The following is a 25,632-nucleotide window of genomic DNA, read 5'->3' on the forward strand; positions in this document are numbered from 1 at the left end:
ACTGGAATGTGCAGAGTGAATTGATTACTGTCTCTCTCATCTATTCATGATTATTTCTTAAAGGCACTCTATATCAGTGGTTTGATGGAACGGTCAACAGTTAGGTACCTTTGATTTTATTTGTAGATAGGTAGTAGGTAGGTGTGTAGATGTGTAGGTAGGTGGTGGAATGATCTCTTGAACGCTGACAACAATGGATGGAAAGGCAAAAAAAAAGAAGACCATATTTACGCCGACCATGAGATATATGGGAGGCAAGAGAAGGAAAGGAGGATATAATGAGAGAAGAGAAGCATCAACATCCATGTCCAACTCACGAATCAGAGACCAGGAGCATGATGGTACATCCAAGATGAAAAATGTATGGAGGGATGAAAACCAGTTGAATATGGACGGGCTCCAAGCCGACCAAGAACAGTCGCTCAGTCATGTACATACATCAATGATTGGGACCAGAGATCAATCGGTACCAATAGTGAACGCGACAAGGGAGTAAAAAAGAAGGAGAGTAAAGTTTACATTGATGCAGAAGAAGGTGGGGGGGGAAAAAGAAACCCGGCTCCATCATTCATTCGTTAATTATTATGGTGCGTTGCCCTCGGCGGCTGCTGCTGCTTTCGTCTTCGCAACTCGCTCTTCCACGCGCTCCTTGTGCTGTCTGTTTCGGAGATGGACCTCGAAGTTGTCGACTGTCGTGCCAGGGCCCGGGGTGTACAACTTGCCCGGACAGTCGTGGCAGCGAATGCGTGGTAGGTATTGGTATTTCAGTTTGTGGCCGGGCTGACTATTGGAATTCGCGACCGGCAGCATTGTTTCGGTATCAACAGCAGTGTAACGCATAACACCTTCGAAAGAGTCGTTCGGGTAGGAGAGTTTTAACCGTGCTAGTCCCGCTGCAAGCCAACTTGGAGGCGGGGGCTAAACAAAACCATGTTAGTACGTGGTTGTCTGCGGCACATCTTCGGTAGCCAGACATTGCGGCCCGCGTGGAGGTGACGAGATGGAAGTAATAGGTCGTTAGTTACTCACCCCGGGGACTCCTGGCTGAGGGGGTTGAGGAGCATCTACAGCTCCGATCTGTTGAGCTGGGACTGGTCGTTGTCCGGGAGGAGGCACGCTCGGGACCCGGACCTCAGGCTGAGGAGCGGCGGGAGGAGCCATGGGATTCGGGGTTGGAGTCTGGACTTGGGGAGTACTCTGCTGGGATGGCGGTTGCGCCGCCGGTGTCGCAAGACCTTGTATCGACCGGATGCCATGCGTGAGGAATTGCCGGAATTTTTCCTTGGAGATTTTGACCTTCACGATCAACTTCTCCGGCTCTTCCACAACGCTCTCCTCGCGGTAATCACGCCTCCGACTAGCTCCTCTCGCCTCGTTATGCGGCTCCGGCGTGGCGGACTGGCCTAGACTCGCCCGTAGTGCTGCATGTGCTGCGCTAGCAGCTCCCCTCATGCCTCTCGTACGCGCGGTGCCTTGAGCCAGGTGTGGACCAATAGCAGGTGAGCCAGTTATTGACGATTCATCGCTGTCCGACTCCTCCGACTCCTCTCCGGTGTCACGAAGTCCGACGGCAGCACGTCTGTGACGGCTTGAGCCAGACCGCTTGTAGACGTTGCTCTCATCCAAGGAAGCTGCGCAATTGGGAATGACGGTCGAAACAACCAGGGTCCGAATGGTCCGTTGACGATCTTTCAGGTCAGGCAGTGCGGGCCCACCGCGGCGGTTGACGGACCGTTTCTGCCGACGTTGGTCTCGCGATATCGACACCTCGGTCCGCTCAAGCTCTGTTTCGTTCAACTCGTACAAATAGGGCGTGAACTCCTTCGCCGCCTGGAAGGGTCTAAAGGAGGAGGATAGGGGAGTGGGGAGGAATGCGGTCTTCAGGTCAGGATCATCGATTGGGCGCCCATCGAATGGGTGAGAGAGGATGTAGAGGGATTTGGTGAAAAGCTGGGATTGTTCGCGAATTGAGTGCGCAATTGCCGTTGTGAACTCGCCAGAAAGAGACAGATCGTCGGTCATTCGTGCCGCGAACTCCTCGGGAGAGTTGTGGGGGTCATTGATGTCCCACTCAAACTGGTCAATCAGAGTATGCTGGCCAATCGTGATGTTGAGTTTGACGAGGATGCGCATTTCATCATTCTTGTAGGCGCTGTATGGAAGGTGGGGATCGAGCGGCTCTTCCTCCATGAATATCTGAGGGTAATAATCGCACAGCTGCTCCTGGATACTCTGAGAGACCAATCGTACCAACGGCCCACACGTCTCAAGAGGGATGCGAAGATCCTCCACTAGCTTCTCCGCGAACAAGTCAGGGGAAACCACGCGATCATGAAGATTCCATGTGAATGTATCGCGGATCTTGATCTTTTCCCAATCAATGTCTAAACGAATGGGCACCAAATCTTCGACTTGTTCATTCTGGGCCTTCAAATCCTTGCGGGAGATTCGGAGTTCCCTAGTCCGCCTATTGCCTGGACGGCGTCGATTTGCGGGGTACAACAGCTGGGGGTGTTGATTTCGCAGGTCGGTACGTTGGTTCCCGAAGCCCTCGTAGCCAACGCCATATAGAGCTGCCGGGTTCAGGTGGTTCTCCCGCCGTACTGCCAAAAAGTAATCGCGCTCGGCACGCTTCTGCTGCAAAAGCTCCTGGCTAGGGTTCTGCCATGCCGCTAACGCAGAATGGTGAAATTCACGATTGACATAATCCTCGAGAAGGATCTTATCGGCTGGCGTCTCACGTACGCGCACGGGGAGGCCATCCGCAGATGGTTGGTGGATAACAGCACCGTCCCGGGATCGTTTCTTGCTCGATGCGGATCCGTTGGCATTGTTCGGCTTTGAAGAGGCGCCATTTGACGCGTCATGGCTCGATTCAGGAGAAGTAAGAGACACGCCTGATGCCGCGAGAACAGCTTTCGCATTCTGTTTTCCCTCCGCGATCACATCGGATCCGCCCACACCTTGTCCCAAGGAAGGGTCGGACGCGACAGCGCCATGGTAATCCCCGCTTATGTTCGACATCCCTGTGCCATTCTGAAAATCGTCCGACGGAGCATCCATTGGAAATTGACCAGACTGGGAAAGGTTGGGGGAGGGCATCATCGGGAAGTGGTGTGTTCCGAGGTCGTCCTTGGCGTGTCGGGCGAGGCAAAACAGACGTCACTTGCACCAACAGATCAAGAGGTGAATTGAACGGCGAAGATAGGTAACTGGATAAGTACGACTCGGTCACGGCAGCATCCTTGACAGGACTGTAAGATCGAACACATCCAGGTCAGCCAGCTGTAGGAGTCATCCGTGTGCACGAAAGTCAATTGCAGTGGGAACGCGACGGCGCACTGGAGCGGCGGCGCGATACGTCGTCGGGGGGGAGGGTGCATTGGACGGGCATGTCGCAAAGCTACCCCAAGCGAGTCGCATGGCCTTGTCCTGAGTCGATGCGGCTCCAATGCCCAGGCCCGAACAGCCGCGCGGAGCATAAAGAAAGCAGAGGGCAATGGGAGGGCCAGAGACATACCAACCGACCAAACCAAGGAAGGAAGGGAAGGAAGGGAAAGGATTGCAGGACGAATGGGGACGCGACCAGGCAAGCATAAAATAGAATAAATAAACAATACTAACCAAGAAAGAAGGATAATATTATCCGTGATCCGAGCAGGGCGAGCGTCGGGGGGGCTGGTTCCAGGGCAGAACGAAGGCAGTATGGATGGGTCTGCGTGCCGGTCTGGGTCTTTTGCCTTCAGCGAGAAAACGGAAGAGAAACGGCTAATCAGCTGACGCCGCTCCGGGGGGAACCTGGCCTGGCCGTATCACTCCAGCTCCAGTTTCTTATTTTTCGGGTTCCGGGGACGGAGTCGATGCTAGTGAACGCGGTCCAATCGTTCGATCTCACAGAAACGTGGGGTGGTCGGAGAGTCCCCGTCCTTGTTCACTTTAAGTCGAGAGTGGCTTTGCGGCGGCGGGAGGGAAAAGGAGAGGAAAGAGGAGCGGGAGGAGGGAAAGCCTGCTGAGAAAAGGCGAGAGGCGCTCTGCTTCTGCCCGGCCCGTTACAAGTCTGGTCTGCTCGGGTTCCGTGTGCGAGGCCAGATGCCCTGGGGGGAAGGGGAGGCTCGCCCGGTGCCAGCGGCGCCGGCTGCCTCCCTAGTGGCCAGCATCCGGTTCATGGTCCCTGGGGGACCTTTCTTGAAGCTATTCCAGGTCCTTTCTCCTGCTGCTCTGCCTTCTGGTCCGATCGCAACCTTCCTTACGCTGGTTACTGTATGCCTGCGGTATTACCGTCCGCCGTTCCGTACGGTAAACAGCGCGTGTCCGCTCGCTTTACCGGATCGGGACATCAGGTGACACGGCGCTTTCCCCATCCCGACAACTCGGTCGGGCGCTAGAGCGTCATCGCTGGCCCTTGGCGTCACAGCGTCGTCTTGTAGTGGATTATCCGGATCTTCGGATCGGTACGGACTCGTATGGCGGCGGTACCCTACCAGATGGCCAGACACCCGGATTGATCCCCCGTCCATTCTATGCGCAGGCTTCCAATCCCGACGCTTCTTTGATCCCTACAAAGTACTATGCTTAGAAGGCATTCAGAACCTTGGAATGACCCCGGAATGACCAAAGGTAGGGAGGCAGACGGGATCTAGTTGCATAACATCACATCGATGACCACCGCCCGGTGGTCCGAGTTAAAGACGCCATCGTCGAATCGGTTCGCCAGAACCGCATACCCCTCCACTTTCCATGGCTGGCGACCATAGCTGAGAACCTTGTCTGCGGTCGACTCCAGGAGGACGTAGTCAATCCGTGACGGATCCTGCCCTTCGTATCCAAACCCCGTCCACGTCATGTAATTGCCGTAGTGCTCCCTGGGATTCACCAACTTCGCTGCGTCTGCTAAAGGTGACTCCGGTGCCGTCAGGACAGTATAAGCCTCCTGCTCTTCTTGGCTATTGAAATCCCCTGCTAAGAATACCCCCGAGATTATGTGCCCAAAGGCTGCCCCCGTCCGGTACTCCTCCATCTTGTGCAAGATGATATGAGCGGCTTCGAACCGAGAACGAGAGCCCTGGTCGTCCAGATGAGTGTTCATCGCTAGGATCGTCTGACGACTGGCGCGGTGGGTGAAGACACCCACGGTCACGATGCGAATCGATGCTGCGTCCCAGCTCTTGGACGGAACAGCGGGTGTCTCAGATAACCAGACAGTCTCCCAATGATGTAGCTGCCAGATCGAGGGTTGGTAGAGAATAGGCGCATATTCTCCGGCTTCGCAGCCATCATCTCGTCCAACACCTATGTACTCCCAGGCTTTGTCAGCCTGTTGTTTGGGATTGAGTCCGGCGAGGATGTCCACGAGTTGATTGTGTAAGACTTCCTGTAGGCAGATCAAGGTTTCCAAATGACGTGTGTTATATTGTAGCCCGTTCAAGAGGGGCTGTACCCTGTCTGTCCAGGGCCGCTCGCCTTTGAAAGGAAATGAGGTTGCATATCGGATGTTGTGTGTCAGGATGCGGAGGGGAAGCTCTGTCGCGACCTTCATGATGGACTGAGGTTCGTCTAGTTTCACCGAACAGTCTTACTGATCAGAAAAAGGAATGGATCCCTCTAATTTGCGATGGAAATGTCAGAAAGTATTGAAACACCGGCAATTGAAGGTTCGAAGGAGAGGGGGTGCTCTCGGCTCCGGGCTTGTGACCGGGGCCCGACATGCATGAAGTCTCCCGAGTCATGTAACATTGTAACATTGGTAGTAGTGGCCGAGTACTAAACATAACGATTTGGTTACATGTGAATCTGGTGGCTTGCTATTTTGTAGCACGCTTGTGCCCCCCAGTATTTATGGGTTAGGAAGATTCAATTGCGGGTTTATTAATCGACTAGAAGCGGATATACTTATACATAGTAGCTGCGGTCCGTTCCTACTACGACAACAATGTTTTCCAGTCCTCATAACTAAGTAGTCAGGGTAAAACACTGCAAGTTCCCGAGATTATGTCTGCGGCTTGCTCAGCCAATGCGTATACACAAGCCTGTATATGCGTGCTTAGCGGAGTTGGGATTACGCTCGCGTCAACAATTCGCAACCCATCAATCCCCTTTACACGCAAATCACCGTCAACTACTTTGCCCATAGACGTACTGCCTGCAGGGTGGTATAGTGTCCTATGCTCGTCAGCAGCCATCTCGCATAGATGGTTAGAGTGGAGTTTGCTTACATGGCTCGACGGCGGATGAGATTATCGATGGCTTGATCATCCGTATTTGGACCCAATGGCTGAAAGTTCTCTTCGACTGTTTCCGAGTCAATTATTCCTTGCCCGGCTGTGGTGTCGCGCAAAGCTTCCCGCAGCTTTCGCAGTCCATCACGTAGTACGTATCGGTCAGTCTCGGTAGCACAATAGTTAGGATCAATGTGAGGTGCGCTTCGGATGTCTCGATCTGCCAACTTGATGCTGCCTCGGGAGGTTGGGAGCATACAGCACATAAATGTTGTGATATGTGTACCATCCACAGCGATCATGGGGTTCTGAGGGTTTTGTGCCACGTAAACGGTGACAGTCTCCGTATGAACGCGTTGAGAGGAGATAAGGGGGTGCTCATCAGGGTTGCGATTGGGTGCATCCTTAGCCAAGGCTTGACGAAGTCCTTCAAGCGGAACTGACTCCAAGACTACAAAGTCAATAGGATTTCCTCGGAAGCAGGCCGGGTCTCTGAGCGTGGGTGATCCGATCGCAAGCCCTTTTTCTGGATGCCTCAGCTTCCACCACTGCGGAACTGCTACATGGTCTAGAAAGTGACGGCCCACATCTGGAAGATCAAGGACAACGTCGATTCCACGAGTTCGCAACTCCTCCGATGGACCTATCCCCGAGAGCATCATGAGCTGTGGAGTTCGGTATGCACCCGCGGAGACTATGACTTCCCGACGTGTAATGATCCGGCTCTGGCCGTCATCTTCCAACTCCACGCCAATTGCAATTTTTCTGCCATGTCTTTCTTCCACCAGCACTCGTTTGACAAAAGTCTCCGTCATGATTATCACATCTAGCGGATAGACTGTGCTCGACATCTGCCGTATCCCACCAACGCGATTCTCAACCACTTCGACTAGCCCGTATGGATTGCCAGAATTGATATCAGGGTTGTAAGTCACACCGACAGCATTCCAAGCCGCTTGCACCGGTTGGCGAAGAGGATATTTGCGGCCGGTATACGACACAGATTCGGTTTTGATGGGGCCCTTGAAGCCATGAATTTCGGGGTCGGCATGAGAGTCGAAATGGCTCTCAAGCTTCCGAAAATAGGGCAAGAGGCCTTGGTAGCTCCATTGACGGTCGCCAACTAGGCTGGCCCAGAGGTCATAATCTTCCCTTGCTCCTCGCATCCATCCACCTATCCAAATCATGTAGTATTAGTCACGTACTGTACCACCATCATGTCCGCTATAGCAAGCTGAAAATATATGTGTCTGAGCTGGGTGACAAGACCTACCACTGTTTATTGCAGTACTACCACCCAGTGCCTTCCCCGCATGGTTCGAAAGTACGCGATCGTCGAGATGCTTCTGCGGCACCGTCTTGTAGCTCCAGTCAAGCTCAGACCCAAGTAGCTGAGTGGCCTTACTTCCATCTGGCACAAGTGGGTGGCTGCTGGCATCGGGGCCTGCCTCGATAAGCAGAATTGACAAAGAGGGGTTGTCTTGTTTCAGTCGTGAAGCCAAAACACAACCGGCCGTGCCGCCACCAACAATGATGTAGTCGAACTGCTGACTAGTATCCATGTTAATACCCAAAGTGAATGGTTGAGCTAACAGAGAATGTGGCAAATATGCACTGTGTACAACGAAATCCTTATGATGTTGACTTCCGCATGCAGAGATCCGAGTCGTTTTACCCCGCTTATGAGCCTGTGAAGAATATCTCTGGTGGGAAGAGTAGGCCATATAAATGCCAGGGGTTTCAGGGTGGCTTAAGCTTAATTTGTGCTTCCGATGAAATCGGATTCGTTGATAATGACCCCGTCGACAGGTCAGCCCCGTGCATCCTTGTTAAGGCCATCCGGCTTGCTATAGGTAGCGGAAAGAAGGTAAAAACACTCAGGAAAAGCATAAATCGCGAGCATGTGATGCAAGGCTGTGACAACCCACAGGTGTATCTCGATCCCATGGGAGAAGGGTGATGCACGTCAGATTTTAGTCTGGTGGTGAAAGCATGAATGGCCCAGGAGCGGGACGGGCGCAATGGAAGGAAGAGATGCTCACCGAATACAGTGCCTGTCATTTCTGCCCAAGCAAACCCCCGGTCGTCGGCCGACTACGCCGCCCTGCCTGTAGGTGAGTGCACAAAATCATATCTCAGCTTAGTCGGTGGTACTACAACTTCCTTTGCATTCCAGCTATCTTTTGCTTTTCCCCCTTTCCCTCCCCGTCTTTGCTACAGACCGTTCTACCGACCATTCCGTCTGCACTCGCACCTCGCCTGGCTCCAGTGACAGAAAGAGGTCGGGCTGCTGTGCTTGCCCAATTGCCTCCGACCAACTGGTTCCAAACCCTCGGATAATAGACCAAGAAGAGTGGATTGAGCCCGTCTCAGCGATGGTCGTTTTTGTTGTCAAGGTCCGAGTGTATTCAAGCATATTTGGTGGTTGCAATCGACCAAGCAAGTGAGATGAAACTTGGTATGTCGATCGTTCATACGGACCGCTTTCAATAGAGTGAAAGGGAGGAAGCCAGCCAAGCAAGGGGAAGAGAGAAGCATTGGCCACCATGATCGCAAGCGTCCACTCCACTGTCGTCCAAATGAGCACCATCTTGCCATTGCCATTGATATCGAGGAAGCCGGCTCTAGCGATGGTGACTGTCCGGACTGCCGCGACAGCAACAATACTTCTCAGAAGACATGTTAGTATCTGCACTATCATCCGTAGGCTCTACAGAGATACTTACAGCATGCCCATGACTAGTACACTGACCATCGTCAGCTTCTCTGGTTGTGTCATTTTTGCTTTTACAGGCTTTGGCAATGGAACGAGCAGGATAGCAGCATTTGTCACCACGTCAATAATGCCGATAGCCAAGAACGCGGCATTCTTATCGATGCAGTGACTATCTGAACGCTGTAAGTTCCAGTTGTAACTCAACGGGCGACACTCCAGAAGTCCTAGGAGGATGGACACAAGACTCCAAGACGCACAGAATGCCATTACAACCCAGATCAAAATCCGAGGAGCTTTTGATGAAGCAGAGAGGGACCTTAATAGGGCCATCAAGACGCTGCATTTGACCAAGCCTAGGCCTATGGCATAAGACAATCGAAGGTAATAAGCCCACTTCATCTACTAGTCAGTATGAATAACTATGACTACGGGGTCCGCACTTACCTTGAGCATGAAAGTAAGTTGCCAGTGCTGGATCTGTGACATTGGATAACCACCGTGCCCAATTGTCAGGACTAAGTCAATGCAGCCTCTGTTAGAAATAGCCAATTGTTGTATACTAGGACAGAGATATCATACTCAGGAAGGTTCCCACTGCATAGGAATAGAAAAAGAGCTGGTGTGCTTCTGTTAGAAAGTTGAGTTGGAGAGGCACCTTCACAGTTGTTGCCAACAAGGTTGTCGATGGTACATACCAAGGAAGTGAGAGTCATTATTTGTGGCATGGGAAACATCGGTCTCTGCATTCTTGACAACCAGAACCGGAGCCCTGTGGCTAGAGTCGCCACAAAGAGACACACAGACAATGTGATGGCCACATCTCTCCCATCATGAGACAGCCCTGTGCCTTCCTTTAAGGCATCTCTGATGGAAGCCATGATACCTGCTGACGGCTATGAGAGATCCCGCCCGTGCAGAGGGAGGGATGAAACATCGAGAGGCCGATGCTAGTGTCCCTCAAGTGGAAGTCAGTCTACCTGACGAGGGGAGCGGTGTATATAAGGCAGCACCTCTCACCCTGCAAGAGATCATCGCTGAGCAGGACTTCGCCCCCAAACCATTCAGCAAACTCAACACTGGGGCGGTATAGGTAGGGGGGGCCATGAGAGAGACGGTTGGTCCGGAAAATCTGCAGGACATCCATGTAGCTGTCACACATGGGCGGGGGGGGGGTTGATTCCTGCAGGCTTGAAGAGCGTGGAGGAAGTCATTGGTCGATAGCCATGAGGTGTGGTGGATGTACGTTGCCGGGCTATGAGGGCAGTGTCCGACTAATCGCTAGTCATCCTTTAGTGCTGCAGAAACGCCTGGGTATCTCCGTTACCTCGCAGGGGGCTCCAGAGTATGTGCTTACTGAACTCGTATGGTCTCATCTAAGCAAAACCTTCTAGATAGTAGCGTATGAGGTGGGATTGACAGGCGGGATTGAGGGGTGGGATGCCCCGAGCATCCTGTCGAGGGCTCTACTTCGGATTCGCACGGTTACAACAAGCCTGGCATCTTCGTAACCATCACGAGCGCAGATGTCAAGTACAACCTAATTGAATGATCGAGACACCCTACGGACCAACAGCCTCGCCCAATGATCAATACAGTTTCGCGAGATACTCACCGAGAGTGCGTGTTGGAAAGGGTGCGTGAGCTGTGACCCCGTACTTTTGCACGCCCGAGCGAGCCATGTGTCAGCCTAAGAGTAAAACGTGTAGCATGGACAGGTAAGCCACGCGATTCTTTACAAGTCTGAGTTGGATGATCTTGCATTGATCTCCATCGCGATCAAACACAACGAAGGTATGATGACTCATTTGGGCCCATTCCCTTTGCTGGTTCGGCTTTGCTGGATCTACACACAGCAGTCGTTAGCAACCACCAACAGCAAGGCCATTCAAGCTTGCAATTTCAGAGACTATTCCCCCCCTCTCCAGACGACTCCCTTCGAGATCCCACATGGCATAGCTTTCTGTGGTCAGTGACAAAGATGCATCCTGGTTTAGAAGCGTGCTGGTCTAGAAAGGGGCCTGATTCTCAGTCCAAACGAGTTACCGCAGTTGAATCCGTGAGGAGCCCTAGCAAGCGATCGGTTTACGGGCAAGAATGGAGACAACTCAGTAGTGGCGACAGAGACTCAGAGATGTGATGTCATACTTGAATCTGCCATATGAACTTGCGTTACGGAGTACCTGGAAGAAATTGGGGACATGGTGGAAATGAATGAATACGGGTCGCACATGACAACCAGCGCGCCAGAGTCGAATCGTTTCCTTCAACGTTCGAAGAGGCGATGAAGGAGGTCTACCGACCACGATTGGGTTTCCTCCTCTAGTCGCGAAGCGACGGAGAGTGACGCGAAGAATCGCCGGTTGGGCGTCGAGGGCTATGACGGCAGGCGGTCAGCCAACAAAGCGGAAGGTACCAGCAAAACGATAAGATACCAAGCCCTACTCTGGCCGGGAAGGGAACCCCACCGTCTGTGTGGGAAAACCCAGGCCGAAGCCCCCGCCCAGGGCGTAATGATGCGTAATACGGCGCGGTGCACACGACTCCATCTACTACTAAGGTTCTCCAGCTCTCTCCAGCAAAGTCCATTTTCCTCTTCTCTTTCCTGCTGAGAACTAGAACTACTACCCCCAGAGACCCTTGATTTGTAACGCTTCCTCGCACCAGCGCGAGGATCCCCCCTTCTAATACACAATGGCTGAGACTCAGGCCCCCGAGGTTGGTAAGTACTCATGCCATGCTCAAATACCCCTCTTCGTTCCCCCCCCAAATTGAAAAAAGCTCCGGCGTTTGTGGGTTCCCGCTTGCTTTCGTTGTCATGGTTCGGCTTAGGTTTGGCGGCAACTGCTAGCAGCTAAGGAGCTCTGGAGGACAGTCGAAACCTCACCTTATCTTTTTTCCTCATGTCAAAATGCTTGTCAATGTCTTCTTCCAACCCGTCTCTCGCAATGCACGGCTTTAGAATGCGTGTTCGCACCCCGCCATGACTGACTCGACCTCGGTCCGTTTCTAGACTACTCCCTCAACAACCCCGACACCTTGACCAAGTACAAGACTGCCGCCCAGATCTCGCACAAGGTTCTTGAAGCCGTTGCAGGTTCGTCACTCTCGATTATCTTGTCGCAATCAGTTTAGGACCCGGGATCTAATCTCATCCGCTAGGATGGTGTGTTGAGGGAAGCAAGATCGTGGAGCTTTGCCAGAAGGGTGACCAGCTCCTCGATGAGGAGATCGCCAAGGTCTACAAGGGCAAGAAGATCCAGAAGGGTAAGTTACCCCTGTGAGCATGCAGACCCGTTCTCAAACCAGCAAATTAACGTGTCATCCTTGGGAAAGGTATTTCCCACCCGACGACTGTCTCCCCCAGCTCCTATGTGACGCCCTACACCCCCCTGGTGTCTGATGCCGCGGAGGCTGAGACCACCTTGAAGGCTGGTGAAATCATCAAGATCCAGCTCGGTGCCCAGATCGATGGCTTTGGTGCCATTGTTTGCGACATGGTTGTTGTCGCCGACAGCAGCTCGTCCTCCGATGTGGTGACCGGCCGCGAAGCTGACCTCATCCACGCCACTCACTACGCCAACGAGCTTCTCCTGAGACTCATGGTGCCCCCGGGACTCCTGGCTAGTGGTACTGAGGAGGAGAAGCAGAAGGCCGCCGCCCAGAAGCCTCCTACCCAGGCTCAGATCTCTCAGTTGATCGAGAAGGTTGCCAAGATCTATGACTGCAATGTTGTCGAGAACACCACCAGCTGGCAGTTCGAGCGCAACGAGATTGAGGCCGAGAAGAAGATCATCCTCTCGCCCGGCACCGGTGTGAAGGGAGAAGGTGTTCCCGACGTTGGTGAAGTCTGGGGTGTCGAGCTTGGTCTGTCCCTTGGATCCGGAAAGGTCAAGACTCTCCCCCACCGTGCCACTCTGCACCGCCGTACTACCACCACCTACGGCCTGAAGCGCCCCAGCTCTAGACAGACCCTGTCTGAGGTCGTTAAGAAGTTCGGCCAGTTCCCCTTCAGCTTGCGCCAGTTGGAGGACGAGAAGGCCGCCAAGGTTGGTGTTGTCGAATGTGTCCGTGGCGGTGTCCTGAGACAGTACGAGCCTGCCGGTGATGCCGACAATGCTCCCGTCTCCCGCGTGTTGACTACCATTGGTATGTTTCCTTCCCTCGATCCCCCGTCCGTAGTTGGGCGGGCGCCACAATTTCCAGGAAAGTTCTCTCTTCTAACATCACTCCAGCCATCACCAAGAACGGCATCACCCGGCTTGCTGCCCCTACCACGCCTGATCTTTCCAAGTTCCAGACGGACAAGAAGATCGAGGATGAGGAGATCCTTAAGATTCTTGAGCGCCCCTTGGCCAAGTCCACCGGCTCCAAGAAGAACAAGAACAACAAGAAGAAGACCGCCAAGAAGGCTGACGAGTAAACGTATCGTCTAACTGGGGGCCACATCTGACGTATCTATGGGGACATTGGTTTGGGCTCAAATGAAAGCCTATGATTTCTTTGCGGGGAACATTCTTCGTTATACCGGAGCATTGGCGATGCCCGCCATTACAAAAATCCTTTTTGGAACTGCATCCGGCGAGTTCTCTTGCAGTTGACGAGGGGTCGGGAATCAGTGCGAAAGATGAGCCATCTGGGAGACCTGGTTCTCCCACAGTACCCTATTGCAAAATATGTTGTCACATAACTAGTTCGAAAGACGAGATATGTAAATGCTTCAATAAAAAGAGCAAAAAAAAAAAGAGGGAGACCATGTGCGCTGCTTTTGCTATTGTATACAGTTAGTAGAACCTCTTCGGCTCGTATCCACCGGTTGCTACTACCTACGCACACCGTGCTCTTCACGGTTCCAATCCCACTACTTCCATTTACAAAGCAATGAATTCCTGTTTTCTGGTGTCCGCTTTACTGTTTCATGCATACGATAAGGTCGGGATATGTTTTCCCTCCGTCAGGCGCTCTTGGACATCAGAGCTTTTATGTCATCATCGCTCACTCCGCATCGCATCTAAGAGAATAACTAGCTCCGAGTAACTTTCCACGCATCGTCTAGATACTTGGCCAAATTCGAGGTGCTTGATCAGATACAGTCTTCTACTTGGGGACTGTCGTGCTGTGCCAGGTTCTTACCCAGCCGTTGCCACCCCACACTCTTCAACAAAGACTCGAGGGATGACAGCTAAGTTCCTTTGTTCGTTGTCTAAGCTATGTAGCTGGGTATTCTATCCCGAGTAGATTATTGCGTCCTTCTTGGCAGCTTTGTAGGGTTAAGTATATGAGGATATACTTGCAGCGAGTCTACCATACAACGGGCCGGGAGGATGCAGGTGGAAAAGGAGGAAGACAGTCAATCTGTCCAAGGAGGTGCTGTCGACCGAGAAAGTGAGATTCAGTCCATCCCAGCACATTCACCTGGGGCTGTGGGCGTGTTGGGCCGCCTGGTGCCGGAGAAGCCATGGGGGTTGGAGTGGGCCAACTGAACTCCGTCTGCCTCCTCCAATCCTTCTTCCTCCATCTCCCTTTCTTGTAACTCTCACCCTCCACTCCCACCCCCAGTCATCCTGTTGATCTCCAGCACTTCAGGACGGACGAAGGCCTTAGTTGCAGAACTAGCATTAAGTGTCTCTGTATCTGGAGAACGTGCTTGCGGCTTCTTGCTTGGTTGTTGCTTCCCCCACCCATTCGCTCACGGCGAGTATCGGAGAATCATTCATCACTTTTCTTCACTTCTCCCAGCACCCCAGCCACAACAGTCTTTCCCCAGCTGAAGCTCTGAGATCCTCTCGTCTTGTCCACCAACGTGTTACTACTTGTGGCCCATATCGCTGTTTGAGCCACGTGCTTAAGAACTGAAATTCCTTGCTATTCAGCATTGTTCTGAATAGAGCAACCCATCCTGGTCGAAAAGCTGATACCGGAAGCTTCGCTAAGAAGTTGGCCGTGAACTTGCTGCGTGCAACTTGGCTGCTCCAAGTGTAACACATTGCATGTCTTTCTATTGCCAGTTTCACTGCTTCTCAAGTTCCACGCACACCGTCATCCTGTTCCCTTCCTCTTAACACTTCGCACTTCTTCCTCCATATCTCTCTAAACACTTATCTACCCAGTATTCTGCTTGACTATCGTCTTCTCGACTCCTTGACTTCAAGAGAAGTAGTGGGTTATCTTATTCCTTGACGCTTCTCAATCTGGTTTCTCGATCTCTGTATCCCAACGTCCCCCTTCTTAGCTTTCTATTTGTCACATACTTCGTGTCTCTCTCCTATCAAGTACGCCACTTCTGCTGGACCATATAATTCCAGTAATTGATCGACTACATCGTGTTCGGTAAGTCTGTCATGCGACTCGAACAAGCCATCTATCCCTTCTGCTTCTGCTTTCCATGCATCCCCGTCTTCTCAACGGGAGGCGTCAGTCCATGTCCGTACCCCTACCTATCATTAAGGTCCTCATGCATGGATCTCAAGCTTTGTATTTGATTTGCTAGTTTATTCATTCCTGCCCCTTTGTCTTTGTGCATTGGGCAGAAGAGTTGGTCGCGAAAAGCTTCAAGATTTCAGCTGGCTGACCCAGTCACAGGTCATACCAACTTTCCAAGCACTTCAGCACTCTAAACCACAACTGCTACGACTCGTTCAGCTTATTCTCAACTGTACCATAGAGGGTACCTGCACAAGAGTGAAGTGAACAAGCAAGCCATCTTGACATTGCTTGCCTTCCCCTTTCACAGCCCCTTGACGTGCACAAGGTCAGTCTGGTAAGTGTACACCACCCGGAAAACAAAGACAATAAAATCTCTACGTTATGCAGCATGAGCCGCGTGTCGAAGATCTAACATTCTCAGTTAGCAGTTCCAGGGTGCCTTGTGATTCCGTGGTTGTGCCAGCTTCCGCGGCGCACCCCCTAGGAGGCCTGATTGGGACTCGAAAACTTCCGGCAGTTGAACTCCGCAACCTTTCTTCCTCCCATCAACCCGCAGACAGCGCGCGGGCTGGCCTCGATTCCAACCAGCCACGCTGGGTACGCTCGGTGTTCGCTTGGGATCTACTTATTAGTAAGTAATTGATGTTCTATTTAATTGGTACCAGTCTCTATTCCCGCGAGCTAACCCTGGGTCTCCAGCCGTTGCAACTTGCGAGCCCTGTCTCTACAACAATGGCTCCGAATCTCCGCTCGTCGTCCCATGCCTGGTCCAACAACTCCCGCCCTTCCACTCCACTCGGCGCGCCGACTACAGCAAGTACCGCTTCCTCATTTACTGAATCGACAAGACCCCGAAAGCAACGGCGGACTGGCAGGAACAGTCGCGTGGCCACCGACCCTTTACAAGATCCACCTTCTCGAACCCAATCGCGACTGGAACAATCTAGGAACGGGACCTCGGATACCCTGAGTGAATCGCATCTACTTGATAACAGTATAGAATGGGCGGAGCCCCCTCTAAGAGCACCGGCCCCGAGTTACGCAGATACGCCATGGTCCGCAGTGTCCAGTGACGCGAACCCCATACTGTCCACGATGCGTCCGCTGGGGGCCATGCCGTCGGCTACCGACTTGCGCAAGGCTGGACTGGCACCCATAAAGCCCAGTGTTCAGAATATTTCTGCGAAGAAAGAGTCGCAAGCCACACCAAATGGTGAACGAGGTGACGACAAGCCCCAGACCCCCTTAACGCCCGCTGAAGAGCCGGTCGCTGAGCCTGTCCCAACAAAGACCAAGACCTTGCAGGACATGTCTGTCTTCACCGCGCTTCCTGTCCCTAAGTCGACAGATATCGACGTAGAGCGGATAAAAATTGCGGTCGAAAAGGCCCTCGGCCTAGCGCTGGAGACAAATAACCGCCCTGTCTCGCGCGGGCTCCTCCGCTTATGGGAGACTTGCAACAAAGACCCATTTGCTCTCTCCATTCTCGACGGCATCTGCCAGGAGAATCCCGGCCCGCGGGAACGCTCGGCTTTCCAGAGTGTCATGCGCGCTGCATGGAAAGAGGTCCAGGCGGAAGCCGGTGAGGAGTTTTCCACGGCGCCGGTCTTGGCTCGCCCCCGGTCGGCCAGCAGCATCTCCTCTCTCTCTTCGGCAGTCTCATTTGACGCCGAGACGTTCGCCCCGGGCATGACGCCAGGGGCGACAGCTTCACGCGCTCGCGCCAAGGGGAAGCATGCCAAGGGGAGTGCACCTCAGGCGGAGACCGAACCCCCAAGCCGCCAATCAGTCATTCCGCCGAGTGCTGCTACGGTGCCCCAGCAAAAGCATGCACTGGAAGATGAGCCAACTCCCGAAGAATTGGCACGGATTAAGCGAGCTCGTCTGCAGAAGGCACTCCCGAACATTATTGCTTCAGAAAGTCAACTACGTTCCTCGTTGGCTTCCGAGCGTCTTTCCAACGCATCTTCCCCAGTTCCCGCAACGACCAGCAGGTCTCAGGCAGCGTCAGTGGGAGCTGCTACGAGCAGCAGAGAGCGGTCCGAGAGTCCAGCCAGTAGCGATGCCGGTGACAACCGCCGACTGACACCTACCTTGACGTAACTCTTCCTTTATCCCCATTATAGTGCTTTATCTGACCACTAACATGCCGGTAGTAGCGAAAATGAACGTCTAGAAAATAACGACTTTTGCCACAATTGCAACGGAAGCGGCCAGCTGTTGTGTTGCGACGGCTGTCCGAACTCCTTCCACTTCTCGTGTCTTAACCCTCCTTTGGACCCAGCGAACCCACCGGAGGGAGATTGGTTCTGTCCAAAATGCTCGTTGTCAAGACCTATAACTTCCCTGCTGGGTGCACTTGACAGCGCTCCACAGAAAGACTTCGCATTACCGGCCAGACTCCGCGATTACTTTACTGGTGTGCGCACTGGAGAGGATGGAAAGTATGAGGAGATCGTGCCTCTTCCAAAACTGAATCCCCGTGGTGGGCGAGGAAACCGTACTGGCCGTTATGATGACCCATATCTACTACGAACAGTGGATGCCAAAGGAAATCTAATCTTCTGCTCGGCTTGTGGACGTACAAGCAATGGTCGTCGGCCCATCATTCAATGTGACTACTGTCCTTGCGCTTTCCATATGGACTGCGTCGATCCACCTCTGGCCATCCCTCCAACCCAGAGACCTGGCAGTGACCGGGTGCATCACAATTGGATGTGCCCCAACCACGTTTGGCATGATCTCGTTTATACGGTCCAAGACGAGGAAGGGTATGATATGATAAAACGCATTCGTCGTCCGAAGCGACCACGGATGGTAGACGTCGAAGTTCTTCCAGATGAGGAGGATGTGGAGAGGATGGAAGATCAGGAGGAAGAGGGCATCATGTATCGCGTTTCAGAGCGAGGCCTGAAACTCGACTTCATCTATAGAGTCAAGCGGTAAGTAAACCCCAGGCGTTCAGTTTGCTATGTGTCTGACTGGTCTGACTTGAGGAGAAGGGAAAATGAGGAGTATAAGATGATGAAGGACGCCGCCGACCGATATTACCAATATGCTACCTCGGAGTTTGATCACCTTATAGCTAAGGCCAACGCATTCTATTCATCTCACAAACCGGCTTCCTCGGAAGAGGACACAACGGCCGCGATCTTGAACTCACGCACTGTTGCTGAACGGGAAGCTGCAGCAAACCTTATCACTTTCGCACAGGGCAGCCAGGCCAGCCCCGGGGCTGAAGATGGCAAAATCGGCCTTCTTATTGACCAGCTGAAGGCAAATGCCCCACACAGTCTTCCCTCAGCCAATACGGAAATCGCTTCGCTTCGCGCTTTACAAGACCTAATCGAGCAACGTATCGAGATCCTGAATGCTCAAGTTGAGCGGCCTCAACCCATCAGCGCTGAGCCTACTGATGCTCCATCTACTGCAGCGCCAGTGACTATCAACGCTAAACGCAGCCACAGCCAATAGCCTGTGGTATCTTGACTCGCAAGGCTTTTGCTGTCTTGCGCTGACTACATATTTTGCAAAGGTGTGCATGATGATCGGTTCCACTATCTCACCAATCAGGGTGACCTGTTGTCGGGCATGTCTTGCTGTCCCCAGAAAGCAAGCCGACCCGTCTTCGTGTTCCCCTGGTTGCAGTCTTGAAACTATTAGTGGTGCCTTTGCAATGGAACAGTTTATCCACTGCCATATGCTCGATTCGCACATGTTTATATCATTTATCGCCCGGCAAATACGGTGTATGCTTTGCAAAGGCTTCAATGTTCCAGTTTATCACGCCATGCTATGACCACAAGTTGTACTGCTCATGTACTTTCATCACGCTATTAATTCTCGTTCATCTTTCGGTTGGCGCGGCGCATCGCAATCGTTTGCATTGGTTGGCAGGAAAAATCTCGTTGGTATTACGGAAGTCAGGCGTTGGTGTCCTACAATTCCACATTAGATGGCCTAACCTCGGTCTCATTTCGGCTGTTAAAATTTTCGGCGCATACAAAGAAGCATTTCACATTTTAGCATATGGATTGTTGCATAAAACCTCCAGCTATCTATAGCTGCGAGACATTCTCGCTCTCAGGATCTCACACCTGATCTTTCTTTTCTTTTGCGGTCATCCCTCCCCGGGATGGACCAATGATCATTGACACCCAGGCAACAGCCCAGCTACGGAGTACCTTACCTTACATCCCGTCGTCATCCATTCTCGGCTCAAGTGCGGCTTTTTCACCTTTGGGTCCGCCAGCCGGGCACCCGCACGGGTTTTTCTCGCAAATAAATCGGCCCAGACCAGAATCTTTTTTAACCATTGAACGTGTTGACGCCCTGTGCCTTGTTGTCTCGGATCACTGGCCCGACCAACCTGTTTTCTCTCTCACCGAATAGGTGGCAAATATCGTTTTTCTCATGCATGTTGTAACAGTTCTTGTGTTTCGCCATTCTCTGTCGTCTTTCCTCACCATCAAGACGTGTGCATAAGCGATGTGCTTTTTTCTTTCTTCATAGCGGAGAACATCGTCGTCCCATTACCTGTATGATAGGCATTTACAGACATTTACTTACTTGTAGAACCCGGCTTTTTGTTCTAAGTCATCGATGTGTATTTGTTGGCCATGATGGGGGGTTATTTTAACCACTGTTGCTGCTGTTGTTGTTTATGTTATTTCTCACGGGGTTGTTACTTTATTTACACTGGCAGATGAAACCTGCGAGTTGCATCTGGGTTATGGGTAAATATAGCAGGTGAAGCACATTGCATGAATCAAGGTTCTCCTAACCCATCTAGATTGCGCCCGGAACTGATTTGCAAGCTCAAATATAAAATGTACAAGATACACGACAGGTAAAAAGAAGGAATGCGAGACAACGTTAGCTACTATAAAACAGATTGGCAGAGTAACACATGATGTGGGTTGAACAGAACACCGTACAATGGCGCTATCAGGTCTCGTGATATCGTTTCCGCAGAATTGGGAAAGTTGCTGGGTGGTGTGTTGGGGAGGTATATCTCAGGTGAGAGTGAGAGGAAGCTCAGAGGAACTTCTTGGGCATGTTCGCACGGCGGCGCTTGTAGACGATGTAGGCGACGGCCAAGAGAGCTTGAAAGGCGATGATCATGCAGATGAAGAAGCCCATGCGAGGAGCGGAGGAGGTGACGACTGGTCGGTTGGGTTAGTGGGTGTTGGTGAGAGGTGAATGAATTATGGGTAGAGACTTACCCCCCAAGAGGTTCTCGGTCAAGCTGAGGTGCGACGAGCGCAGGGTTTCCTGCAGCTGGTTGAAGCGCTTGTGGTAGTCTTTGCCTTCCAGGTCCCGCTGGATAGCCTCCAGTATCTGTTCAATTTTCTGCAGTCTGGCGTCCAGGCTGGCGACTTGGTCCTTGTTGGCGAACTGCTGGAGAAGCTCGACCTGGCGGTTCTCGCTCTTGGTGCCCTGGTTTCCGAGCTCACGAATGATGGTATCGGTAGCTTGGTTGACGCCTTGGATGCGGTTACCCAGGTCGACGAATTGCTGGAAAATCGCGCCAGAATCGACTGAAGGAGCCTGCTGCTGCTGCTGCTGCTGTTGGGGCACGGCCTGTGCCTGTTCCTGAGTGGCAATGGGCTGCTGGTAGGTGTTTTGCTGCTGCACGGGCACGGTGTTGCCTGCACCCGAGTCGACGGACTGAAGAACGAACTTGAAGATTTCGAAAGAATCGGGGTTCTCAGGGGTTGCTGCTGTTAGACCAAAGACATTTCCGGCCGGGAGGACCACCTAGTCATGTTAGGATATTGGTACGGATGAAGAGGGCCGTCATTAATAGACGCACCTTGTCGGTTGAGAAGCACAGCTTATCATCAACAGTAACCTCGAAGACAGACTTGGTGTGCTTTAGACGAACGGTAGAGGGCCGCCCAAGGTTACGGTAAGGGTAGTCACAGTGTCCAAAGGCCAAGCTATCAACGCTTCTCTGGCTTTTGTAGTCCGTTGTGCCGTCATTGAGGAAACCTCTGACACTACCACCCTAGACGACGATTAGCTCTGAGATGTCAGGCATTAAAGATTAACTTACCCTTCCACCATGGCTGTCAATGACGAGAGCAAATCCATCAAACTGGTTGACGGTATAGATGCTAGAAGTGCCAATTCTATCTTTCCCGTCTTTGGCATACCAGAGCTGGAGGTTACCACCACCCCTTTCGGGACCAGTTGCTCGGAATTGGAACTCGGCTGTCCATTCCAACTGGGAGACACTGAGACGGCGTCAATGCGCACTCACAAGAAAGCAGGAACTAGAGCATTGGGACTTACGGCGTTTGTGACCAAGCAAACCCTCTCGTGTTGCCGGGGTAAGGAGGTGTCAGGATGATCTTGTTAGAAAGCTACGGTATAGTCAGTACGTTACAGCCTGGGGCATCTCCATGAATATGAAGAACATACAATGTCGGGGGAGTGTGATTCTCCTCCAGTCTGCCACCCAGGAATGGAATCGGCATTTGGGGATAGTCTGGAATACGTTAGCATATAAACGGTTGACAAACGCAACAATCGGTGGAATAAAGGTACTTACGTCTGGCCAAAGCCAAAGCTGGAGGCTTCAATCACTGACTGAGCTGTTGCAGCAGCCACGAAGGACAAGAAGGAAGCAGAGATCTTCATCATGTCTATGCAATTGGAGGTTCGTAAAGCAAATGATGCCGTTACTACTTTTCAAACAACGGGGGAAAATGCTAAGAGGAAATGTATCCAAAGTACAGCAGAAGCCGTCAATGGTTAGAAGAATATCAAGTGTCTGATGCAAAGAGAAGGAAGAAGACGGCCGGAGCTCTGAGCAAGCCAGTAGTAGGAGTATCTTGCTACTGGTCAGATGAGGATCTTCGGTTCAACAAGGCGGAGACAACGCGCGAGGTGGTCCACCCAACCACAATGGCGATCACACAGAAGCGGATTTCCCGAGCGATGGAAGTGGTTGCGGGGGAGAAGTCAACCAGATGACGAATTTCCAGGCTAGAGAGAACGACCGAGTGACGGACTCCTACGTCCGAAGCCAAGTCCATTGGGGGGTTCAGCGGGCGGCGGCAGCAACAATAACAGATCATCATAAGCGGCTGCCGGCGCTGGGGACAGATTGGCCTTTCACGCCCAGGTCCCTGTCCCGTCACGTGCTCCCCGCCCCGTTCCATGTGTTGCGCTGGCTGGCACTTCATCTTCACCTGCCATCCCCGAAGCTTCTTTTCGGTCTTTCTATGCCCCACGCTCCTTTCCCTTTCCTTCCCCGGGTGGCGCGTCAAGCGCAAGACTACCAATGACCGACTTATACCCTTCCTTGGCGCAATGCGCCATCGTTGCAACGGCGTTCAAAATCCTTCTCTTCCCCGCATAGTACGTTGCCCGCACTGGTCTAGAACAACACCGCAAGGTTGCAGAACTCCAGCTGAAGTGTGGCCTGCGTGCAGCAAATCAACCGACTTCGAGGTACACCGGAACTGGCTTGCAACCACACACTCATTGCCCGTCAAGGAGTGGTACTACGAGGTATGTCCACCCCGGCGCATAGCGCTGCACCGAATGCTAAGCTTGGGCAATCTGGGTAGAAAACATCAGAATGGACTCTCGACTACCCTCCGTTCTTCGCGGCATTCGAATGGATACTCTCTCAAGCCGCACGCTATGCGGATCCTGCAATGCTGGTCGTCAATAATCTTGGCTACGATTCATGGCAGACAATCTACTTCCAGAGGGCCACGGTCATCGTCACGGAGCTTGTCCTTCTCTTCGCATTGGGCAGGTAATTAGCCTTCTCACTATACCTGCGCTCGCACCTTTTCTGCCCCAGCAGGCTTGCTGATACAAGTACGAATAGATTTGTCAAGTCGGTTTCTCCGTCAAATAAACACCTTGCGCATATTGCTAGCTTGTCCATCTTCTTGTCCCCCGGCCTGCTTATCATCGATCACATTCACTTTCAGTACAATGGGTTTCTTTACGGCATTTTGATTCTGTCAATCGTTCTGGCACGGAAGCAGTCGACCCTTCTTTACAGCGGTATCAGCTTCGCCGTTTTGCTGTGCCTGAAGCACATTTATCTATACCTTTCATTGGCATACTTCGTCTACTTGCTGAGAGTTTACTGTCTGGATCCGAAATCGATCTTCCGGCCTCGTTTCTTCAACATAATCAAGCTCGGCGTGTGCGTCGTTGGTGTGTTTGCGGTGGCTTTTGGACCGTTCGCCTCCTGGGGCCAGCTGCTTCAATTAAAGGATAGATTGTTTCCTTTCTCCAGAGGTCTGTGCCACGCGTACTGGGCGCCCAATGTATGGGCGATGTACTCGTTCGCCGACCGTGCTCTGATTCCATGTATGTTACACGGCCCCGACTAATGTTCGTGCGGATGAGCTAATTTGTGTAGTTGCTCCGCGCTTGGGCCTTCCAGTCAACCACGACGCACTGACCAGTGTTACTCGGGGACTTGTCGGAGACACATCGTTCGCGGTGCTCCATGAAGTTACCAAAGAACACACGTTTGCGTTGACCTTCCTGTTTCAACTGGTATGTATCTTGGTCGCTTTGTCTAGTTCTGTCCAGTGATTCTAACTGCAGCGTAGCTTCCATTGATCAAACTCTGGCGCAACCCCGAATGGGAAACATTTGTTGGTGCCATTACCCTGTGCGGATACGCATCCTTCTTGTTCGGCTGGCATGTCCACGAGAAAGCCGTGCTCCTGATCATCATCCCGTTCAGTCTCATCGCGCTGAAAGACCGGCGGTACTTTAGCGCATTTCGGCCTTTGGCCGTAGCCGGGCACGTCTCGCTATTTCCGTTGCTCTTCACTGCCGCTGAGTTCCCAATCAAGACGGTCTACACTATTTTCTGGCTGGTGTTGTTCCTCTACGTATTCGATCAGGTGGCGCCTGTCTCGGAGCGGCGCCGGATATTTGTCGCCGACCGCTTTTCTTTGCTCTACCTGACGGTTGCCATCCCACTGATCGTATACTGCTCGATCGGTCATCAGCTTATCTTCGGACTTGAGCGGTACGAGTTCTTGCCTTTGATGTTCATGAGCAGTTATACCGCTCTTGGGGTCGTGGGTAGTTGGGTTGGATTTATGGTGGTTTATTTCACTGCATAGAACTAGTATATAGATAGACGAAAAGTCACCTTTCCATAAAAATTAATTAATCCACCAAATTTCCACCCCCAAACTCCTCATACCTAATACACTGAATTGCAGCAGCTCTAAAAACCCCAAACCCAATGATGTCAAGCCACACCGCCAAGCCACTCTGCTTACCTACTGTGTATCCCATCCCCAACCCGGGCCAGTGGTAAGTTTGTTTGCACCGTTTGCCTTGCGTTGACCTCATCCACGTGCTCCGGAGCCCGACCCACTTGATCAGCCATTTTTGCAAAGTTTATCAGCCATCAGTCCCAATCCGGTTTAGCCGCGGCAGGTTAAACATCGGATCGTTCCCATGGATTGTCACACTGCAGATGACCATCGAGTCACCTACCTACCTTGATTCAATGCGTGGGTTTCAAGGGGAAGGGGAGGCTGGGGGTTGGTGGGTATATGCCTTGCGTCGTGGCGGTGGGTGGGTTTATTTTCCGGGTGGGTTGTATACTTATTAGTTCCTGGGCTGAGGTATACTATTTTGTGTGGGAAGGTGATAGGTCATATTCGGGGAGGGGGTTGGTGATTGGGGAGGGGAGGGAGGAGAGGGATTAGGGTTGTTCTGGTTGGGTTCTAGATTCTTGGGTTGTTTTGTGGGTGTTTGTGGTGGGTGTTATGGTGTAATGATAGAGTGGTGTGTTGGATGGGTTGGTAGATAGATGGGGTGGATTTGCGGGTTAGCTGGTTTGACTTGTGGGTGTCGGGTATTGATGTATAGACAACGAGAAATGGTTCAGTGCGATCGGAATATGATTGGTGATATTATGGTAGGGTGATAGTTAAGTAGATATCAGTTGTTACAAAATGAAGGGATTTTCCGATTGATAGTACATCTACGGAGTATGCGGAGAGCCGTTGGTGGTGGTGACTTGGTCCCACACCAAAACAACTAGATAAATATTTCCACCGGAGGACATAAGAGTCGAGTCTATCTTATAGAAGTAGAAAGTTGATAAGTGCATGGCGAAGAGAAAAGTAGACGTTCATTTCGTAAAGGGACGACTACTGCACACACATGATAAGGTTATGATATCTGGAATAGCTTCACGATGAGTAACCAAGAGCACTGTTCGACTTGTGATTTGTATCTAAACCACTCGTCTTGCCCACTGCTGAATGA

At 52.1% G+C, this 25,632-nt stretch overlaps 8 protein-coding genes across 8 annotated transcripts; 3 read left to right on the forward strand and 5 right to left on the reverse strand.

Moving 5' to 3' along the window:
* Window positions 1-92: 92 nt before the first annotated feature.
* BO94DRAFT_575180 (SWI/SNF chromatin-remodeling complex subunit SNF5) lies at window positions 93-3,102 on the reverse strand (the record flags this gene model as incomplete). The annotated part of the gene is made up of 2 exons (XM_025615063.1): window positions 93-918; window positions 1,030-3,102. The coding sequence occupies 2 exons, from the start codon at window positions 3,100-3,102 to the stop codon at window positions 583-585; spliced, it is 2,409 nt and encodes an 802-aa protein (XP_025467252.1). The 3' UTR covers window positions 93-582.
* Window positions 3,103-4,363: 1,261 nt separating this feature from the next.
* Window positions 4,364-5,651, reverse strand: BO94DRAFT_575181 (endonuclease/exonuclease/phosphatase family protein). Its single transcript, XM_025615064.1, has one exon. It carries the CDS (start codon window positions 5,534-5,536, stop codon window positions 4,637-4,639), a length of 900 nt encoding a protein of 299 aa, XP_025467253.1. The 5' UTR covers window positions 5,537-5,651; the 3' UTR covers window positions 4,364-4,636.
* A 306-nt stretch (window positions 5,652-5,957) lies between these two features.
* BO94DRAFT_466512 (GMC family oxidoreductase) lies at window positions 5,958-7,777 on the reverse strand (the record flags this gene model as incomplete). The annotated part of the gene is made up of 3 exons (XM_025608166.1): window positions 5,958-6,159; window positions 6,213-7,389; window positions 7,489-7,777. The coding sequence occupies 3 exons, from the start codon at window positions 7,775-7,777 to the stop codon at window positions 5,958-5,960; spliced, it is 1,668 nt and encodes a 555-aa protein (XP_025467254.1).
* Window positions 7,778-8,001: 224 nt separating this feature from the next.
* On the reverse strand, window positions 8,002-9,609 carry BO94DRAFT_65839 (uncharacterized protein). The gene is made up of 3 exons (XM_025617583.1): window positions 8,942-9,609; window positions 8,258-8,881; window positions 8,002-8,151 (listed from the first exon to the last, which is right to left on the reverse strand). Exons 1-2 carry the CDS (start codon window positions 9,328-9,330, stop codon window positions 8,392-8,394), a joined length of 879 nt encoding a protein of 292 aa, XP_025467255.1. The 5' UTR covers window positions 9,331-9,609; the 3' UTR covers window positions 8,002-8,151; window positions 8,258-8,391.
* Window positions 9,610-11,622: 2,013 nt separating this feature from the next.
* On the forward strand, window positions 11,623-13,683 carry BO94DRAFT_624268 (curved DNA-binding protein (42 kDa protein); the record flags this gene model as incomplete). The annotated part of the gene is made up of 5 exons (XM_025617202.1): window positions 11,623-11,650; window positions 11,942-12,025; window positions 12,091-12,195; window positions 12,265-13,077; window positions 13,164-13,683. 5 exons carry the CDS (start codon window positions 11,623-11,625, stop codon window positions 13,349-13,351), a joined length of 1,218 nt encoding a protein of 405 aa, XP_025467256.1. The 3' UTR covers window positions 13,352-13,683.
* A 2,199-nt stretch (window positions 13,684-15,882) lies between these two features.
* BO94DRAFT_66250 (putative PHD finger domain protein) lies at window positions 15,883-18,976 on the forward strand. Its single transcript, XM_025617584.1, has 4 exons — window positions 15,883-15,985; window positions 16,054-17,453; window positions 17,511-18,296; window positions 18,357-18,976. Exons 2-4 carry the CDS (start codon window positions 16,087-16,089, stop codon window positions 18,826-18,828), a joined length of 2,625 nt encoding a protein of 874 aa, XP_025467257.1. The 5' UTR covers window positions 15,883-15,985; window positions 16,054-16,086; the 3' UTR covers window positions 18,829-18,976.
* Window positions 18,977-19,945: 969 nt separating this feature from the next.
* BO94DRAFT_535167 (putative lectin family integral membrane protein) lies at window positions 19,946-22,416 on the reverse strand. Its single transcript, XM_025611715.1, has 7 exons — window positions 21,911-22,416; window positions 21,781-21,847; window positions 21,652-21,722; window positions 21,413-21,593; window positions 21,170-21,364; window positions 20,580-21,114; window positions 19,946-20,519 (listed from the first exon to the last, which is right to left on the reverse strand). Exons 1-7 carry the CDS (start codon window positions 22,000-22,002, stop codon window positions 20,392-20,394), a joined length of 1,269 nt encoding a protein of 422 aa, XP_025467258.1. The 5' UTR covers window positions 22,003-22,416; the 3' UTR covers window positions 19,946-20,391.
* A 144-nt stretch (window positions 22,417-22,560) lies between these two features.
* BO94DRAFT_492321 (dolichyl-P-Glc:Glc1Man(9)GlcNAc(2)-PP-dolichol alpha-1,3-glucosyltransferase ALG8) lies at window positions 22,561-24,523 on the forward strand. The gene is made up of 6 exons (XM_025609178.1): window positions 22,561-22,722; window positions 22,797-22,875; window positions 22,935-23,128; window positions 23,204-23,697; window positions 23,750-23,889; window positions 23,946-24,523. The coding sequence occupies exons 1-6, from the start codon at window positions 22,646-22,648 to the stop codon at window positions 24,468-24,470; spliced, it is 1,509 nt and encodes a 502-aa protein (XP_025467259.1). The 5' UTR covers window positions 22,561-22,645; the 3' UTR covers window positions 24,471-24,523.
* Window positions 24,524-25,632: the final 1,109 nt, after the last annotated feature.

The sequence above is a fragment of the Aspergillus sclerotioniger genome, assembly GCF_003184525.1.
Source record: "Aspergillus sclerotioniger CBS 115572 chromosome Unknown BO94scaffold_14, whole genome shotgun sequence".
In the NCBI taxonomy this organism is placed as follows: domain Eukaryota; kingdom Fungi; phylum Ascomycota; class Eurotiomycetes; order Eurotiales; family Aspergillaceae; genus Aspergillus; species Aspergillus sclerotioniger.